At 52.3% G+C, this 20,122-nt stretch overlaps 7 protein-coding genes across 7 annotated transcripts; 5 read left to right on the forward strand and 2 right to left on the reverse strand.

The window, feature by feature from the left end:
• Positions 1–2,532: 2,532 nt before the first annotated feature.
• On the forward strand, positions 2,533–6,042 carry AA0111_g8764 (hypothetical protein; the record flags this gene model as incomplete). Its single annotated transcript, XM_028655247.1, has 2 exons — positions 2,533–5,244; positions 5,296–6,042. 2 exons carry the CDS (start codon positions 2,533–2,535, stop codon positions 6,040–6,042), a joined length of 3,459 nt encoding a protein of 1,152 aa, XP_028503617.1.
• Positions 6,043–7,787: 1,745 nt separating this feature from the next.
• On the forward strand, positions 7,788–9,154 carry AA0111_g8765 (hypothetical protein; the record flags this gene model as incomplete). The annotated part of the gene is made up of 4 exons (XM_028655248.1): positions 7,788–7,937; positions 7,995–8,448; positions 8,501–8,887; positions 8,946–9,154. 4 exons carry the CDS (start codon positions 7,788–7,790, stop codon positions 9,152–9,154), a joined length of 1,200 nt encoding a protein of 399 aa, XP_028503616.1.
• Positions 9,155–10,759: 1,605 nt separating this feature from the next.
• AA0111_g8766 (hypothetical protein) lies at positions 10,760–11,878 on the forward strand (the record flags this gene model as incomplete). Its single annotated transcript, XM_028655249.1, has 1 exon — positions 10,760–11,878. The coding sequence occupies one exon, from the start codon at positions 10,760–10,762 to the stop codon at positions 11,876–11,878; it is 1,119 nt and encodes a 372-aa protein (XP_028503661.1).
• A 121-nt stretch (positions 11,879–11,999) lies between these two features.
• On the reverse strand, positions 12,000–12,534 carry AA0111_g8767 (hypothetical protein; the record flags this gene model as incomplete). Its single annotated transcript, XM_028655250.1, has 2 exons — positions 12,000–12,082; positions 12,171–12,534. 2 exons carry the CDS (start codon positions 12,532–12,534, stop codon positions 12,000–12,002), a joined length of 447 nt encoding a protein of 148 aa, XP_028503660.1.
• Positions 12,535–14,538: 2,004 nt separating this feature from the next.
• AA0111_g8768 (hypothetical protein) lies at positions 14,539–15,546 on the forward strand (the record flags this gene model as incomplete). The annotated part of the gene is made up of 2 exons (XM_028655251.1): positions 14,539–14,691; positions 14,743–15,546. 2 exons carry the CDS (start codon positions 14,539–14,541, stop codon positions 15,544–15,546), a joined length of 957 nt encoding a protein of 318 aa, XP_028503624.1.
• Positions 15,547–16,039: 493 nt separating this feature from the next.
• On the reverse strand, positions 16,040–16,674 carry AA0111_g8769 (hypothetical protein; the record flags this gene model as incomplete). The annotated part of the gene is made up of 3 exons (XM_028655252.1): positions 16,040–16,413; positions 16,463–16,534; positions 16,653–16,674. 3 exons carry the CDS (start codon positions 16,672–16,674, stop codon positions 16,040–16,042), a joined length of 468 nt encoding a protein of 155 aa, XP_028503623.1.
• Positions 16,675–17,351: 677 nt separating this feature from the next.
• On the forward strand, positions 17,352–19,331 carry AA0111_g8770 (hypothetical protein; the record flags this gene model as incomplete). The annotated part of the gene is made up of 3 exons (XM_028655254.1): positions 17,352–17,606; positions 17,682–18,862; positions 18,914–19,331. 3 exons carry the CDS (start codon positions 17,352–17,354, stop codon positions 19,329–19,331), a joined length of 1,854 nt encoding a protein of 617 aa, XP_028503506.1.
• Between the last annotated feature and the right edge of the window lie 791 nt (positions 19,332–20,122).

The following is a 20,122-nucleotide window of genomic DNA, read 5'->3' on the forward strand; positions in this document are numbered from 1 at the left end:
ATTAGGAAATTCGAAGTTGTGTTCTGAAACACGCGTTGAAACATCAAACTTGGGGTATCATGAGGCTGGTGCCCGCTGCAAGTGCGGTTAAGGCTGACCTGTGCATGTAGCTGCACTATACGTCGCCGTGCGCTCATGGCGCGTTCCTGATTTGGAACTCAGAACAAACTCGTATTGATCATTTTAGATGCAATGTCGCTTCTGCTCGGGACCGGTAAAACTGCAGCGCATTGCATATCCGGAAATACTCGGGTCCATGCCTTAGACAACACTCTTGGAGCTTGCTGCTCGTCGCAAAGTGATCGGGTCTTTCCGATGTCGGAATGTGCCATCATAGTGACGATGGATGGGTGTAGAGAAATATGGAAGCGCACGATAGGCTAAAGCAGGTACGCCGATGATGAAACAGGAAAACATGGCGATGGAAGCGCGTACCTGCAGTATCCGACGTTGGACGGTAGACTAGCGGGGATAATTCTAGTACCAATATTATTGAGGTCGCAGAAGCGGCCACATGAGGCAGATTCGGGGTATCAGACCGTTGTTTTTTCCCCATGACGCGATGATCTCCACGCGTGACAGCTCGAGGGCGCTTGACTGCCGACGTGCTTTTGCGTTTGATCGATCAAGCAGGTACGATCTGTAGCCGCACCTTCCCGGAGAGTTAGTAGTCAGTTGATGCAACCATCTCGAAGTCTGGCCTCAAACAAGGCCTCGTGAGCACGCTGTTTGAAGAAGACTATCGAGCGGCATACGGTCCGCCTCCGGGACCCAGCTATCTGCAGCCTTGTGAGCTTCTAGCGTGTATCATATCGATAGCTTAGCCGCTCTACGTTCACGGAGTGGCTCTGACATCGAGAGCTGGGGGAGAGATCAAGGAGGCTACGTCATGTGTAACCACCCATCTTCGATCCCGGCGCCATGGGATGGACGGATGGCTAAATGCAGGCGAAGCATCATTGGAACAACCCTCGATCGCAGGAAGCCGTGCGATCGGACAAGTTGAAATGTCGAGAGGGGGATCCGGTGGTACGGCTGAGTTGTGCGTCAACAACGCGAAGACGCGTCTTGGGCAATAATCATGTTCAGCTGAGAAGTGGCCGATGACGACGCCGGGAAATATGGCGTGGGCATATCACAGCTTACTGCAGGGAAAGGAATATGGAGAGGACGTTTTTCACGAGTCGCGAAGCCTATCGATAGCTAGATAGGCGAAGATGCAGACAATCGATAGGAGGCTGCAGGCCAGCTGCAGACTCGTCAATCATAATGGGGAAAGCTAAGATTGAGACGCGGGCCGCCGAACTGGTGGCAGGCGGACGTGCAAAGCTGGAGCCCCTATTTCGCGTGACTCGGCCACCCGATGGCATGAAGACGATAAGATTTGCTAATTTGGGCATGGAGAGAGCCTGGGAGATGGGATCGGCCTGTGGTTCGAGCGCCATAGTGCCGATACTGTGGTTGGGGAGTTGTGTGATGGTGGCGAGGATTCCGTGTTGTTTTGATTTTTGCGTTGTTGTTGTTGATCAACAAACACGGAGTGTAAACATGCAAACTTCAACGTGGCAAAGGCTCCGCAGCAGCGCCTCGCACTGCATTGCAAGTGCAGCGGTCTGGCAGAGGTGGAGCGTTACGTGTCTATTAATCGTAGAGACCATTTCGTACCATTGTATGACTGCTTCACTTTGTCTTCGTGGTCTGCATTCTATTGGTAGGCAGGGCTAACGGGCTTCGCGCTGCAGGGCGTTACGAGGTAAATGGGTGGGTTGGGGGCACGGGCCCCGTGTCCTCCTGCCACACGGGCGAAAAGGCACAAGGCACCCTGCGAGAACGCGTCTTCTCCCATATACCACAGCATTCCCAGCCGATCGCTATCGAGCGCAAGAAGGGTCTCCTCATCGCTCGATCGCTCTCACTCTCTCCTCGTCATTGCATCATCAAGTTGTTGTCGCGCCTGCCGTGTTCCCGACTATACTTGCCTGCCGTGCGGAGGTAAACACGCGCGCATTGCGCCTTCGCTTCCCCAGTACACTATACAGCAAATCACCCTAGGCCACGCCGACAACACCAACCACGCTCTCTCCACCCTCCAGCCATCCTTTCTCCACCAGGACCCTCCATCACCAGGCCTTGTATGGAGCACCTAACGACCTCGGCCGTTGCTTGTTGAAGGTGGAATCACGGAACTTGGCCAACATCGTCACCATCGCGCCCCACGCCATCGCGCGCCTGCCGACAACATTGCACGCATTCATACCACCCAGGTGCCAACACGCACTACCAACAGCACCAGCACCAGCATCGCGCTACAGCTATCGATTCAAGACTGCAAACATCTCCATGCCCTCTGCACCTGCCTAAAACACGACAACACGTCACGGGAGACATTACTGCCCGCCGCCTGCACAGTCTCATACCAAAACACCCCGACTCACTTCAGACGCCTCCATCACTGGCAAAAGTCTGCATTGAGACGCTCTCATTACGCGAACCATGGATTACGGATATTCGCCCAGTCGCGAATGTGGCACCATGCACTTTCCCTCACCAACCGGACCCCACAGCTATCGCCTCGACAGCACCCACTTCTCCCATCTCCAGGAGCTCCGACGCTCTCTCTCGCGCTCACCATCAAAACAGTCGCGTTTCCAACTCCGCAACTCCGACACGCCCCGCTCCCCCATCTCTCCCCTCGCCATTGCGCGCGCATTCTCTCCCAAGGCGCTCAAGGTCACAAGCCCTCTCGCGGATTTCCCTGAGTCACCACTGGCGCAAGCCGCCCCAGCCAACAAGAAGAAGTTCTCCTTGCGACGCTCAGGCCCCTTCCGGTCATCACCGCGCACGCGCAACAGCAACTCCAAGAGCCCGCGTCGACGCGCCTTAGCCGAGTCTACCGACGTTGGCAACGCGACGCCCTTCATTACGCGACATTCACCCGGCCAAGAAAACACCCCCGCGCGACGACCGAGCGCAGAGTCCCCGGACACCATGGACATGGACAAGCGTCTTGAAGTAGACGACAAACCCATCAAGTTCGAGTTTGCGCGTCGCCCCGAATTGTCGCCCGCGCCTCCCGCAAAGTCAAGCCCACTCAAGCGCAACGACGGACTTATGAATCTCAGCGGATCTCCCGGCAGCAGCCCTATGGCGAAGCGCCGGAGTCTGCATGGCGTCTCGAGCCTCGGAAACGACTTCGAGAGCATATTCGACCCAACCCCCGCACCGCGCATCTCTGCTGATGAGAGCTCGCGCCCGTTCAACGACATGACCAACGGCTTTTGTTTCAACAGCTCACCTATCTCTGGCGCGACATCGCCCGTCCGTCGGACAACCTCATTGCGGAGGTCGACACTGTCGCAGCGCTCCAACACTCCGCGCAAGCCAAGCCACGACGGTGAGTTCGCTATGCCTGGACCGGCTGCCTCCAAGACTCGCAACCGCATGTCGCTGGATAGCACCGTGAACCAATCGATACAAACCCCACCCATGCAGACGCCTTTCCGCAAATCCACATTCGACGCCGGGCGCATGGGTCTGCCAACACCATTCCCTCGTGGTGGAGCACAACCTCACCCACTATCACATGCGCATACACCAGCATCTGCTTCCTCAAGCGTACACGGCACACCAATGGCCCCTCCCCGAGCTCCAGCCGTTCAATGGGGTGGCCCTGCATTCCCCCCGCCTCCGATGTCCTCTAACCCACATTTCTCTCGCTCACTACCGATCGGTATCGGACGCCCGTTTGCACCAGACGGTGAGCAATCGTCGCAGGACTCATTCGACACACCTTTTAAGATTGCGCCGGCGGCACCTGTCGCCTTCTCTACTGGCCTCTTGTCCAAGAAGAACCGTAATGCCGACGAGCCAGCAGCAGGTGGCGTCTATGTCATGCCCGACACGCCATCGAAGCGCCAGTCGTTCCCTCCAGCTTCAGGAGACCGCACAGTCAACATTGACACACCCTTGGTCAAGAGGAGTGGCAGTCTCTTCGGCAATGAATCTCGACCACAGCATCAGTTTGGTACGCCTAGCACGCCATTCAGTGCGAGTGTATCAAATGTGTCAAAGTTCACAACAGACTCATTCGGTAAGCGACCAAGCATCTTCGGTGGCATGGGCAGTACCATGCAACGCCGAGGCAGCTTTGTAAGTATCGACGGAGACAATGACGAAGATGCCCAGCCGGACACACAATCACCGACGGCGAACCGGATGGGTGACAGTCAATTGAGTGCGGATGACACACCACCTACCCCAACCAAACCTAGTAATGGATCTAGTCGTCGTTCCAAGGAGAGCAGCCTGCGCCGTAAGACGTTCCGCTCGCGCCCTTCTATTGGCCAAGATACATTTGCAGTACCCGACAATGACGGTCGGCCGACGAGTAAGTACATATCTCATACAGATCTAGTTGATTTTCCGGATGAAGACAGCTCGTCAGAAGACGAGGAGTCCAAGTCAACGGTTAACAAGTCCCCTTCTGCACATGCTCTCAGCGCGAATCAAAGTCGGCTGTTGCGGCAAACCAATGCTGTGGCTCACCCTCTGTCATTTTCGCGGCGGGTTGCCCGTACACCTCTTCAGTCACTGAATAGCGAGAGCAACACTAAACATTCTACAGCAGCTGGAAGTCTCTTTGGCGCGCCATCACCACATACCCCCGCGCACGAATCTTCCGCTCCCCCCGACGCGAGCAAGCTATCAATCTCCGGCAACAGACGGGGATCTTTCCCTTTCAACAGCAGCTTTGGCTCTTTCGCGCCTGCCACACCGACAACACCACGTGACTCCGGCTTCTTCGGTAGTGTCCAGGGCGCAATTCCCATCGGCCTAACAAAGAACGACGTGGATGAATCCTTGAGTGAAAGGTTCCACGAGATCAAGCCTCTTGATGGCGGAGAGGGCGAGTTTTCTACAGTCTACCGTGTGAGCCAGCCGGTCAAGATCTCGCCGCTAAGGTCACCCGCTGGCAACCAGGTATGGGTTGTAAAGAAGTCGAAGAAGCCGTACATTGGTGCAGGCGACCGCCAGAAGAAGATGCGTGAGGTCGATATCCTCTACGCTCTTCAAGGCCACGAGCATGTGTTGGACATCAAAACCCACTGGGAGTTTGACCAGCACCTATACATCCAGACTGAGTATTGTGAGGGCGGTAACTTGAGGAAATACCTCGACACCGTTGGCTTTAATAGCCGTCTCGATGACTTCCGCATCTGGAAGATCCTGCTCGAGCTTTCCATGGTATGTCTAAATATAGTCTTTGTTCGCAACACACCGCTAATCCTATTGCAGGGTCTCAAGGCCATTCACGACGCTGGCTATATTCATCTTGACCTTAAGCCCGCCAACATCCTCATCGACTTTGAGGGTGGACTCAAGATCGCAGACTTTGGTCTAGCGAGTCAGTGGCCAGCTCCAGCTGGTATCGATGGCGAAGGCGACCGTCATTATCTCGCACCCGAGCAACTCTCCGGCCGATTCGACAAGCCTGCCGATGTCTTTGCACTTGGCATGATGCTCGCTGAAATTGCTGGCAATTGCGTTATCCCCGAGAATGGCGACTACTGGCAAAAGCTACGATCTGGCGAGTTTGAGAGCGTACTCCCCAGCCTTACTTGGAGCGCCGACAGCAGCACCCTCAGTCGCGACGTCCATGGCGACCCTGTCTCTGAACAGGCAAGGCCTTCCATGGACGGCTTCCTCATGTCGGATGCTGCTGAAGACTCGATGGCCTCCATTATGGTCAAGCCGGCCTCTAACCCCGAAGAGGAGCTGGCTCGCGCGCCTTCATTCATGGTGCAGCGCAACGACCCCAACTCTATGGACCACGTCGTCTACGCCATGCTGAACCGAGACCCCGAAATGCGACCAACTGCGGAGCAAGTGCTCCAATGTTACGGTTGCCGATGGGTCGAGTCAAGACGCCGAGCTGGTGCCACCATCTATGAGGGCAACTTCGGGCCCAGCGACGAAGTTCTTGCCACTTACACTGGTGATCACCAGGACAGTGTCTTCGAAGACATGATGGACATGAGCTAAGCGCTCATCCAATATCGTTTTCTTGTTCAACTCCGCTCCGTTTACTCCACACAAACACCGTCTTGGTTACGACGTGCATCTGCAGCCATCTTCTGAATGTCTTGCGATACTGTTGTACCTCGACATCATCAACATCACCACCCTTGTAACACTATTTCCACGATCTGGCGTTTTGAGATCGGAAAAAGGGCAAAAAGCACTTCTGATGCTTTAACGACTCACTGTATCACGAGTCGCCTGTTTTTGTCTTTGTTTCCTTTGTACCTTTCCCTTTGTTCTTCATCACTGTTATTACGAGCTTCTGAACGTTACGGCCATGATATCTTGGGGCACTGGGTTGTCCCCCTCTTGGCGGGTTTTGGGTTTGGCTATTATACTTGGAGTTCTCTGCGTTGCATATGCATCCCCCCACGAGGATACCTTCGCAGCTGGAAAACAGCGCGAATGGGGATTGGCGTTTTTCTTTCTTCTTTGTTTTTGTGCATCATTGAATGACTGGTACGGCTTTTTACTGTATCAACGTAGGAGGTTGGAGTTGAGATGGCTGGGTGGGTTATGGCGGTGGTTGGTGGGACGGTTGGAAGGTGGACATCGGGGTTAATGTTCAAAGAGCAATATCACTCACGATCTTCATGACCCATTTTTAAAGTCTTTTGCTTGCCACGCGTGTGATGTGCCGTATGTATGCTGATATGGTTGTATGGTTTTCGGACCGTGCGATCAGGCGCTACTGCTATCAACTAACAGAATGAAGCCACCCTCATAAGCAGCTGCCATTGCCAACACGCTTCTGTATGAAGCGGATATACTAAACCTTAGGTATAGTCGCGTATGAACGCAGGCTTTTGCAGGTAGACCTAGCCTTGAGGTGTAAGATGGAATGATAATTCGCATTGAACGGTTGGAAGCAAATTTGGGACAAGACACTGACACTAGGTATGCACTTGCATCTCGACTGTGTTCAGTTCTGGTGCCAGACTTGCATATGATCAGTCGATTAGAACCCGCAGGTATGGTTCTCAATTATCGACAGGTATAAGCTAAGCTTTTTAATATATGTGCAGGACATGGGCATGGGACCCAGGAATGCCATTCCTGCAGCAACCCCATCCGGCAATGCATCTCCGTCCCCGGGTTCGAACACGAAGAGATGAATCTAGCCTTCCGGTGCATTGTTCAAAGAATACCGGCAACGGAAACGGCTCGAGATACCCTAGCCGGTCCGGCCAAACTGTCGCGCCAAGAAGGCACCGCGGCTTGGTGCGCACCGGGAAGCAAGGAACATATGGTAAGCTGCATACAAAGTATCCTACGCCCTGTTTAGCCTACAATCTGCGCGAGAACAGCGTTCCTTATTGAATGAGGTGTTATGGCGCGAACGCACCATATTGGTAGTCGAAACGTTACTCTACGGATGGAATTGGAGTTCAATGTGCGACTTCAAGGCGGGGTCGCGATATCCCCAACCCCACGGGGTCATTGCGCCTAGCCTCATCACCGGCCTTTCTAATCCTTGACTGATTGAGCGCCATCGGCCCTCTTCCATGATGCCATGCCGAATGTAGTCGACAGCGAGCCGCATGATGACGAAAATACCGCTATATGGATACATGCCGAGATAATCTAATTTTCAACAGGCCTAGAGACAAACGGTGAAGAGATTATCCGTGCAGAAACCGTGTACTTCTTATACTGTGGCTGTCCCCAGAGTTTGGAGAGTTACAGTCGGTCAAACTCAATTCAAGATGCCATCTACCACCGTCTTCCTGGCTGCTAGTGCAGCAGTCAGCTGTGCTTTCGCGCAGACTGTACCCGAGTCTGCGCAGATCGTCGACCAGAAGAGCTTCAATGTTCTGCCAAATGTCCCACCGCCTTCCGGAGCTAATGCTTCAACGGTATGTTTTCCATCTCGAGCAGCTCCATCCGACTTGGGATATCTAACAGTGCTATAGCTGTTTATTTGGCCCGGTGTAACCGAAGAGTCTCTATCAGCCAAGCCCTTCCACATCTATGATGAGGAATTCTACGATGTCATTGGTGACAGCCCTTCGTTGACCACCATTGCAACCTCAGAATCGGACCCCATCTTCCATGAGGCTGTCACCTGGTACCCTGCAACTGAGGAAGTTTTCTTCGTTCAGAATGCTGGTGCTCCTGCTGCGGGCACAGGACTGAACAAGTCTTCCATTATCCAGAAGATCAAACTTTCGGATGCCGAGAAAGTGAGGAATGGAACCCTCGAGGCAGTCCCCGTGACTGTGGTCAACACCTCCAACCCACAGGTTATCAACCCCAATGGTGGCACTAACTGGAAGGGCAACATTATCTTCGCTGGTGAGGGCCAGGGTGACAACGTGCCATCCGCGTTGTATGTTATGAACCCTCTGCCACCATACAACACGACCAGTAAGCATCTCAAATGTAATTCGAGAGTGCAACACGATACTGATCATCACAGCTCTTGTGAACAACTACTTTGGTCGCCAGTTCAGCTCGCTCAACGACTTGGTCGTTAACCCAACCAACGGTGATTTGTACTTCACCGACACTCTTTACGGATACCTCCAGGACTTCCGTCCTTACCCCGGTATGCGAGAGCAAGTGTACCGCTACAACTTCGACACTGGTGCGCTGACCGTTGTCGCCGATGGTTTCGGCCACCCCAACGGAATCACTATCTCGCCTGATGGCAAGAAGGCCTATGTCTCCGATACTGGTGTTGTAGGCGGATTCTACGGTCTTAACCTGACTGCTCCTGCGTCGATCTACTCATACGATGTCTGCGAGGACGGCACCTTCGACAACCGCAAGACCTTCGCTTACGTCCCCGCTTTTATCCCTGATGGTATGTTCTTGGACGCGGACATTAACTGTTGAATGCAGTCGCTAACGAGTTCTGATAGGTGTACACACTGATTCCAAGGGTCGCGTTTACGCTGGTGCCGGTGACGGTGTATGGGTCTACAACCCTTCTGGCAAGCTCATCGGCAAGATCTACACTGGCGTGACAGCGGCTAACTTCAAGTTCGCGGGAGAGGGACGCATGGTCATTACCGGACAGACCAAGCTGTTCTACGCCACTGTGGCCGCGTCTGGCGCACCTATTCAGTGATCAATGGAACTTCCAACGTCGCTGCTTAGTTAATTACTGAGCTTATACCATAATGTGTTGCACTGCACAATTAGACAAGTAATGTAATTTGAAATGCCAGAGCTCTAGACTTGAGAACCATGTAAATCCTGCAGTGATAGTGATGCCCAAGAGGATTCCAAGACAACACGCCTTCTCTTGTCAGGTACGCGGTGCCGAAGCTATACCATACCTAGTGTCTTGCAGGCCGCTGTTACATGGTGGCGTCTACTAAATATTTGTCTAAAGCCACCGGGTGTTGAACACGAATACGCAAGGTAGTTCGCGAAAGGTGCACGTGATGTTGGGCTTCCAGCAGGTATAAGGGGGAGCTAAGTCCACTGGGTCCCGAAAGAAGGGCCGTAGACTACCAGTCGGCGTTACCCCGGACCCCGTGGAAAGGATGCCTTCGGCTCCTTCATTGCTAAACGCCACTTCGACGCAACGCAAAACACGAAGCGATACAGCACTGCCTCCTCCTGGGAAATTTGAGTTCTCTCGCAATGCAGCGCTACTCATATGCCTTTCCGCAACAGGCAGCTACTTTTGCATCTCAGAGCGTACGAAGAACGCGTCTGACTCTCAAGTCGCTCAGCGGCACCAGCGGAACGACCTGAACAAGGCGCCATTTACTTGGCACATCGCCCCAGAAGCTAGAAACCGTGAACCGCGCTTCCGTCATGCCACCTGCAGGTACCTTCAAAGTTAAAATCGTGTACGCTGCAAGCGAGCCGGTCAATGCAGAAAAGATCAAACCGACGTATTCTAGGTGACACCGGGAACCGAGTATCGTTTTGCGGGTGCGGGTTGGAGAAGCGCATGAAGCCTCCAGCCATGTGCCTCATTCTTGGTCGATCCGGAAAACTCCCCATCCTCCTTGTGTGGTCTAGAGCGGCATCGACCATGTTATCGAAATCACTCGGGCCTCATGTAAAGTACGCAATATCTAAATGCGAGAAGGGCCTGTTGTACTCACTTGCTGGTTATCCATGGCGATAATGTCCAGGAAATACAGCCCAGATCATACGATGCTTGATTTCTAAAGCCAAGGTTTTTTTCTCAGGGAAACAAGAACTGGACTGGGACATGGCGGGCACGGCAAGCAGATAATGATACAGGAGCGAATCGCAACCTCGATGTGAGTTGGGGATTAGCTGGAACGGACCGATGTTCGATTGCGATTCAAGCTAGTGTGGCTGGCATGGCATTCACGCCCACCAATAGGGGTATTCACATAGGCGAACATGATGTGTCGCCAAGAAAAGGAGGGTCTCATGAGATGTCTTCCGTTGTCCCCGAGCGAAACAGACTGATCTTGCGAGGGATTTCCTGGCTCTGTCCGCACGTACCAGGATCGGTATGTCCTTGGTGCCCCTGCAGATGCGGCTCAGATACGGTACGGCTGATATGGGGGGGAGGGAACATGGGAAGGTTCAGACTACCCATCCACATCCATGGCGGAACCCCGGTTACACCGAGCCTGGCTGAACAAGTGTTGTGGAGGTGATCCCCAGATCCGCTTTGAACTCCACTCTTTGCTTCGTTAACACTGCTTTTCCCTCCCTTCGAACACCCACCTGCCCTGCAATGGCCGTCAACGTCGTCGTATCGAAGACCATTGCGGCGGTGTTTCTCAGCATAGCACTTTACAACTTTCTCGAACTTAATGTCTACATTTTTACCTTGTTCAAGAGACGGAGCGGGCTCTACTTTTGGAGCTTTACCATCTCAACATGGGGTATCGTCTTCAACGCCACCGGATACACGCTCATGCACCTGGCAGAGATCCCGGAAAAGAACATTTACGCCACATTCATCCTCATAGGATGGTGCGCCATGATCACTGGACAATCGGTTGTGCTTTACTCGCGATTACACATCGTGATGCATAACAGAAAGAAACTCAGAGCCGTTCTGATCATGATTATAACCAACGCAGTGTGGCTTCACATACCCATCATTGTTCTGGTCTACGGCGCCAACTCAAGTAACCCGGACCCATTCGTCAAGCCTTATGCGATCTACGAGAAGATCCAGCTCAGTGTCTTCATCGCCCAGGAACTCATCATCTCCGGCCTATACGTTTTCGAAACCACAAAACTCCTCCGCATGGAACGTACAATCGGCAACTTTGGCACGAAAAGCCTACTTCACCATCTCATGTTCGTCAACTTCCTTGTCATCCTCCTTGACTTCAGCATCTTGGGCCTCGAATTTGCAGATATGTTTGAGATCCAGACCTCGTGGAAACCACTCGTATACAGCATCAAGCTCAAACTCGAATTCAGTATTCTCAACCGCCTCGTCCAGTTGACCAGGAACGCCAGGAGTGGGTGTGCCAGCTCGTATAGTAACGGCGCCATTCAATCCCAAGGCGTGGCACTAGGCACCATGAAGGGAACAAAGAAGGGAACGAGCCATCAACGCTCCGTTCTAGCCACCGCCACAGATCATCATGAGCAATGGGAGGTGCACGTTAGCAAGGGAAAAGCAAACAATGAGGCGTTCCCATCGAGCGTTATAAAAACAACAGAATTCACGGTCCAGAGCCATGCGCGCGAAGACAGCGAGGACAAGATTAGCGTGGCAGGGAGCAAAGAAGAGATTCTGGCCCATTCGGCACCTCATGACACCCAAGGGACTAGTACTTCTTCTGTGTCGTCAGACCACCAGTATGGGAGATATAACAACCAGCCATGGCAATAATCACAAGACCGTGTGTACACTTTGCCACACGGTTGCTACGAATTTCTTTGATACCAATAGATTTTACTTTGTTTCACTTATGAATTATGAATGGACTAATGAATACGCACCTGGTTCGTGATCAGTACCTCTCCTGGCTGGGTTTCATGTATGCCAAGGTCCAAGTGTTGCCTACAAGCTCTTGATCCTGTCGGAGACCGGTTACTATGATATTCCACCTTCCTAGTACGGAATTGACCCGACTTCAAGCACCGTGATGTCTTGCACAAACGCTTTGAACTTTTTAGCTTACTTGTTATGTCTGAGGGGCTAGGTGGGTCAGACGATTCTTCAGCCGTGTCAAGTTTGTCTGTATCGGAGCCGTCAACGCCAAAATCTTCGAAGCCAGAATCGTTGCGCTCCTGTTCGAGTAGAATGAAGCCTTCAGCATTGGGGTGAGGCGACGCTAGCGCTAACTTACCTGGCTCTGTGGACATGACCAAGTTGATTGAGCGAATGCGGCTAGCTTGGATATGGTACGTTTCGTCCCAGAGAGATGCTGTCGATGGGGTCGATGAAGCCTCAACAGTTGATGTGTGGTTCCTGAGCAAAGGCTCAATATCATTACCAAAGCCAGCATCCATGAACTCTGGGACCAAATCAGAGCCCGTTGACATATTTTGTGTCGATGATAAGCCTAGTGCTGGAGCTGCAAGGTCAAAGCCAGCACAATGTTTCTCGCTTTGAGCGTGGCAAACGTCGTCGCAACAGTTGTGCCAGATCCGAGTGGATATGAAGTGAGCCCAACAAAGAAGTCTTCTGTAACAACGGTCCGTAGTGCAGATATTTACGAGGATCAAGCGGGTATAGTCAGCAGGACAAGAGAACTTATCTGTGCTTCGCTGTAACCAGTCGGCGAGCTCCTTAACAGCAATATCCGGCCTCCCACGGTATTGGCCGCAAAATTTGGCGAGTTCAACAGTAGTGATACGGGGCTTGCTAGGATATTAAGCCTGAAAAGCTTGAGCGAAACGAGCGATGGCATCTGACATGTATCGTTCGCAACCGCCGTTGTCGAAGAGGCGCTTGAAGGTCATGATGGAGCTGGCTTTGCTTGCGTACGAGATTTCGAACGTGCGCTCACCACGCTGAATCTAGCTTCTCAGGATGATTTATCCTCATGGTGATCGTTTCACCTTCCGTGGCACCTATACCGTCAATAACATTATGTAGATCCGAAAGCGTCATACGCCTCTTTGGAGAACCAGTGTTCTTCTCGTCTTTATTGGCCTCGAATTCGTCACTCTCACTCAAACAATCAAGAGTAGGCAATTTAATAGCTTCGACTTGATCCAGAACCTTATAATTTGCAGTAGCTTGCTTCTTCATTAGTTTCGTCATCAGAGCCCCTAATGCAAACACTTGCGCAGCATTTGTGAACGTAGGACATTCTGATGATTCCTTTAGTACAGGCTGTAGTTTTGACTTCTGTGCACTGCGATCGCTAACACCAATATCGATGCAGTCAACGTCCTCAATGCCAATGTAGCTCCAGAAAGGGGCTCTATTAAAAGCTGCACTTAGGTCGTTGTCAGCTGTACCTGGTAGATCTATCAGATAGAAGGGCACATTTATATTGGAAGCAATGTCGGCTAAGAGTGACGATTCTTTGGAACCGGGTGGACTGGCGAAAAGATGACTATAGCGATAAGGTCGACTGCTAATTTTGTACCGAGTTTGGGAGTCTTTGTGAAAGAAAAAGCCAAATATCGTCGATGATATCCTGCATCACTCTTGGGTCGAGGTCGATTGTGGAAAGAGGGTGTTTCCTTCGCCAAGATTGACTTCGCCAAGATTGCCTATCCTTTCCGGCATCAGCGCGTATTTCGACTACAGTTAGCTTTGTGTTTTCGGCAATGCGCTTCTGGAGGTACTCGAACAATGTCGTGGTCGGCTCTCGGCTACGTACCCAGCATCGGACAGCCATACATGTCAAGGGATCGGGAACGCGTACGAAGAATTCGCTATTATCCATGAGATCAGTCTTCTCCTTTCCCTTTTCCTTATCTGCACCCTCGTAGTACGGTCGGCTACCTATGAGGCTCGATAAGCGACTGAGGTAGACGCTGTACTCCCTCGAGACCAGAGACGCTGGAAAAACATCGGGGACGTTACGGATGAAAGCTCTATTTCCAGAAACCGATGAGCATCTGAGTTTATAGAAGGGAATAGTGCATTCGCGTCGACGCGTTGTGATAACACGACCAAAATGTTGCAGCAGAACTGACTAAGCGAATAGTTGCCCCCACCGGCTGAACCACAGCCGAACTATCACGTCTCAGACACCACGCGTCTCGGAACGTGATACTCAAGCCTCACAAGGCTCATTTCGTCCAATATCGCATGAAAGCCAGCTCTCGCCCTCTACCAAGCATCATGCAAGGCCTCTGGGCACGCGATACCTGTACCGGCTATCGCGCGCTGCGAATCGTCGCTGTGATTGCGCTTCCTTGATTTACTGCTAACGACATTTCCCGCTTCAGGCCGTCCTTTACGCTTCTTTCTTTCTGTCGTTACTGCTGGTCAGCATGCATCGTTGTTGAGCAATGATTTTCTCAACTTTTTCTCCGTTACTCTCTCTCTTTTCGTCATGTCTAATGCACAATGTCATCAATGCACAGATGCTGGGAACGTGGTCGCCGGATCATGATCCCCTCGAGAGACGACAGAATGGCAATGATAATCGTAATGGACAGAATAATGGACCCGATACCAGCGCGTTCACTATCGTGAATGGAAGAATATTCACGCCAGGGTTAGGAATCATACTTGCGGTACGTCAGGCGTCGAAGGATGCGCGATACTCCCGCTGACAAAAAGATAAGCCCCAGCCCTTCACGCCTATGGGCGGCGACTTTCTTCACATCGCGCTCGACGTCTCAGGCGACGGCAAACTCCCCGTACCGCCACGCAACATCGCTGATCCGCTCACACAAGTCTTCAACTTCACGCTCTTCCTCACATCGACGGTCACGCAGAAAAACTTTACGATATCGAACCTGACAACGTCCACCCCACCTTTCGCAGACATACTAGATCAGGAAAGTGGCCAAACAGTCAAACACATCAACTTCGAATGGCCGGAGTGTTTAGTCGGGGATAACAATGAGGATGAAGGTTCAACTGCGAGGGGAGATTACAACATCAGCATACACCAGAATTACCGATTAAATGGTGTGGAACGATACACTATCTTCAACCTTCCTATCAGTGTTACGAACAGCATTCAGCGCTTTCCAGGTGCCTCGCAATTGACCACGAAACCCGCTCCCGGTCCACTCAGCGCAAACGGAGGCCGAATGCCCTGCGCGATGATCGAGAATCCGTTGGAGGACTTTCAGACGCAGGTTAACAGCGTCAACAATCCACCAGGGCAGCCTATGCAGGATATCCCGCTCGAAACAAGCGCAAGGAGTGACGGTGGCCAAGTTGGAGGAAATGGGCCAGATGACGGATCGAGTGGGAGAGGAGGAAACGGCAACAACCAGAATGGACAGGGAGAGATTGCAGGACAAGGTGGTAACGCTGCACTGGGAGGAGCTGTGAAGATGACGGGAGAGTCATTTTCAATCCTGATGATTGGGATGTTGGGCGCAGTCGTAGTAATGTGCACGTCTGTTAGCTGGTAGTAACGACTGATTGCAGCCACACTACTCTTATCCTTTGCTACATTGTCGATCTAACCTGCGCTTCTTACTAAGCGGTAGGTTGTTGATTTCCATATGACCATAATTAGGTAGTCGCTAGTGCTTTGCAGCTGTAATGAGACCATGATAGTCCAATGTATGAACCAAGTCTACGGCGATAACGTTCATCAGGTTGAAGCACGAAGACAAGGCGACCATGGTATCGGTATTCGAAACACGGACGCTCTGCATATACATTAGTTACGCGAGATGAAGATCTACGCATACACGGGAGATCACTGGTATGACGCTCGCACCACACGCACTGAGCATTTCATTCACGATTTGGGGTCGGTAACCGAGGTGTGAAGTCCATGACAAGTTTGATTGATTCTAGATGTCCGACATTGTGGTGAAACCTATTCAGCTCCTCCCATATATGCCTTGATGCCGTAACTCGTTATCGATCGTGTCGCGTGCCCCAGTGGCGATGCGCTTATTTGGCCTCGTCGAAGACGTAGGTCAGGTGGCACTTTCCGCAGTACTGGCGGTTGTGCATGGCGGCCATGAAGACACCAGCACCGCACTCGGGCTGGGGGCACTCGCGGCGAAGACGCTCGATCTTGCCATCGCCGTCAACCTTGTAGTACTTGAGGACAGCTAGCTTGGTCTTCTTGCGCTTGTGCTTGATCTTCTTGGGGGTGGTGTACACCTTCTTCTTGCGCTTCTTGGCCATACCACCACGAAGGCGGAGGACCAAGTGGAGGGTGGACTCCTTCTGGATGTTGTAGTCCGAAAGAGTGCGGCCATCCTCGAGCTGCTTTCCGGCGAAGATCAGACGCTGCTGGTCCGGGGGAATGCCCTCCTTGTCTGCTAGGTATTAGAGGCGAGACTGCTGGAGCGAAGTCGGGCTACGTACCCTGGATCTTGGACTTGACATTGTCAATGGTATCGGAGCTCTCGACCTCGAGAGTGATGGTCTTGCCCGTGACTGCGAATTTGTTAGCTACTATGTCGTGTGCGACGATTACGATGGCGATGGCGAATTGGCAGGCGACGGATGCGACGATGGCGGCGCATAGGCTGTGATGTTGGCGAGCACTACTTACGGGTCTTGACGAAGATCTGCATCTTGAACGCTGAGCCTCTCTTCTGAGATGCTTTCCTCACGTAGATGCAAAGGGTGGGGAGGAAACGGAGTCGAAATCGTGAAGTAGCAAAAATGCGTGTGGGCGGGGCCTCGCGTTACTAAGCGGCCCGTGCTCTGCGTCGATGCGCTAGCTCCGGCTAGGCCTAGCTGCAGCATCAAGCGTGGGCGGCTTCGGGTAACCATGTCGTTGCGGCGGCAACGCCAGATAGAGCTCTATGTTTACCCGTCCCGGTAAGGTATTATACATCGTCATCTCCTCCTCCGCATTTATCCTCCACTTCACCAGCACTATTCATCCCTCGCATCCACATCTCTTTATTCATCTCAAACATCCACTGCTGCTTTAGCGACTGCTACTAAACACATCTCCACCACCACTCATATACACTAGCACAGGCCTCGGCCTCATACTTACTTGAAGCAGGCTACTGGGAGACTGCATCTGTACTGAGGATTTCATAAGGATACCAACCGCCCGGCGGAGCGCCGCTTGCTTTGCGTGAGGTAAGTTACTCGAGACTTCCATCTCAGCGCAGTCGAACCATCACATGACATCAAATGCTAACACCACATCAGTTTCGGAACCCATAGGACTATTCCCCATCCTCCCGAGAACCAACTCCGGACTCGACCTGCATACGAAATGCTGTCCAACAACATGCCAGCCGGCATCCAGCGCCAACGAATTCAGCACCGCCGACAACTGTCGACACCCACTGTTTTTGACGCACCCACAGTACGAGCACCACCTGCTAACCTACACCGACGACGACCAAACCGAAGCGGTATGAGCTTGGATCTACGCGGCCTCAGCCTAGAATCCATCCATGCCGCCCGACAAGCCACAAACCAGGAATACACACACCAACCAGGACCATTCGACACACCATCCTTCCAGCAGGAGGACAGTACGGTAAGTAATACTAACAATCTAGGACAAATACCACAGCAATCTATGCAAGTAGCGCATTCGCACAGACAGCCCCAGCCGGGCCCCCAGGAATCCTTTTTGGCATCCCCAGTACAGATCTCTCCCATCACACCGCGGACTCCACGAAGGACACTCCGCGCGCAGTCTCCCCAGCAGCCTCCTTCCTCTTCTTCTAAACCCCCTACTGAACAGCAACTGAAAGAACTTCACGAGCACATACAGTCAGTGTATGGCTCATGTGGACAAGTCTTCATTAACATCCTCCCAACACCCACTGCGACACCACAAAAGCCTGCGCAGCTACCCAGTCATGAGGCTTTTAGCGCAACTCCTCAGCACCCAAGCTTCACTGCTATGGGTGACATCAACCTTGAGCCAACCTCAAGAGCCATGACTTTCGACTTTGACAACCCGGACGCCGATATGGGCTACGAGTCGTCATCCTACTACACATCCGATGCTTTGTCACCATCGCCAGTATCTTCACCACGACAGAGGGACGTACAATCCTTCTTGGAGAACATCGAAGAGCACCAAGAGATGATTTTCTCGCAGACACAGTCTATGCTGCCTACATCGCAAACTTCAATGTCAATCAGCGGTCTACCCATGATGGACTCATTCTCGCAGCCCCAGATCTTCAATGATCTTGAGGTTGACGCAAGCTATGAGTACACTGGTATTGCACCAGAAGAAGTCGCGCGCTACATCAGCGAGCAAGATGCCACAACCGGCAAGTGGACCTGCCTTTACGAAGGTTGCAGCAAAGTCTTCGGACGTCGTGAGAACATCCGATCCCACGTTCAAACTCATCTTGGCGATCGTCAGTACAAGTGCAATGGATGCGGCAAGTGCTTTGTCCGACAGCATGACCTGAAGCGCCACGCAAAGATCCACTCAGGCAACAAGCCTTACAAGTGCCCCTGCGGCGCAGGCTTTGCTCGACAAGATGCCCTCACACGTCACCGTCAGCGTGGCATGTGTGTCGGTGGATTCCCTGATGCAGTCCGACGACAAGCCAAGCGTGGCCGCCCGAAGAAGAACCGCCCAGACATGGAGCAGCGCGTCGAGAAGGCCAGCAGAACGAGACGTGCGATAGTATCCGCACCACCGTCTTCGGCTGGCTCGCCATACTCAGAGGCTCGATCCTCATCACCGATTGAGGGGTATGAGCCAGCTCAGCTTCTCTCCGATTCGCAAAGCTACGACTCCATGAATGCTTCAGTGGATCCCTTCAGGTCAGTATCTCAGTCATGTTCCGTCTCACACAACGCTAACACATACTCCAGCTTCGAGACCTCATCAAGCCCTTTCGCTGAAGATGCACAATCGAGCTTTGCATCTGCTACCTACCCAAGTGACACCGCGTCCATGAACATCCTCCAACAGCTTTCTCAACACTCGCACACACCCCCCATGTCGCCCGCTGACGTACGGCCTGCTTCTTCCGGGTCTACCAACGGTTCCAGTGAGCCAGTCCAGTCCAGCCCTTTGAAAGTGTCTTCCTCTCCATCGCGGTCATCGATCCAGTCAAATCAGTTTACAACACCACCAACATCGCCAATCGAGTCCAAGGACGCTCTTGATGAGCTGTTTGACACGATGCCCGACAGCTCGTACTCTCAGTTCGATCTTGAGATGAAGGCAATGGGTGACTTCACTTCACTGGACTCTTCCTCGTACGACCTCTTGGACTTCACTGTGTAAATCTTCTTACCCGACGTCACGACTCGACTGCGAGACTGTATGATAACTGTTATGGATTACGAACGTATAATGACTTGGCGTTCGCAAGATCTCTGGAAGATGTTTCAACGCGTTGCTTTCGATTTTCGCATTTTGAGCGGGCTTGGACAGGATCTGAGATTATTCTTACGAGAGGACGATGTTTCGCTTCTGTTCTTTTATTCATTGTAGGGGCCGCAAGACGTGGGATCACGCTCCTTTCGCAGGCAGGATTGTTTTTTTTTCCAAAAGGCGTATACGGTTAGGTTATCTCACGACGTTTAACGTCAGAATGAGTGCAGCATGTCTGCTAGCGATGCGCCACCACGATAGATGAGCGCCTCTGTAGCAATGAGACAATGTTGGACGTCTTCTCAATTCAAAACACATCATGGTGAAATGTCATCATTCAAACTTGGTACTTGCATGTGATTGGCGTGTCAACGAGCGGCCTGGCCAAAAGCAAAATGTGCCCACCGGGTGTCGTACGGGGGATGGTCGTCGCAGAAACGTGAAGCGCTAAGTCGTCCCAGCACTTTCTTTGACGTCACGACATCGCGCGTGGACGCGTTCGCGACGCGCCAATCCCGATTCCTTTCCCCCCAACCTTGTCAATTTCATACAGTTTCAGATCGATACCCTTAACTCGATTCAAATCGGATCTATCGACCCTTCCGTGCCTTCCAGCCACTTAGCACTCCTGCTGACGATGCTATTGCTCCACTATCTCGATCGTACCTGCAGATCAGGACGATATCTATGATGTAGATGCA

This window comes from Alternaria arborescens, assembly GCF_004154835.1.
Source record: "Alternaria arborescens strain FERA 675 chromosome Unknown contig_23, whole genome shotgun sequence".
Classification (NCBI taxonomy): domain Eukaryota; kingdom Fungi; phylum Ascomycota; class Dothideomycetes; order Pleosporales; family Pleosporaceae; genus Alternaria; species Alternaria arborescens.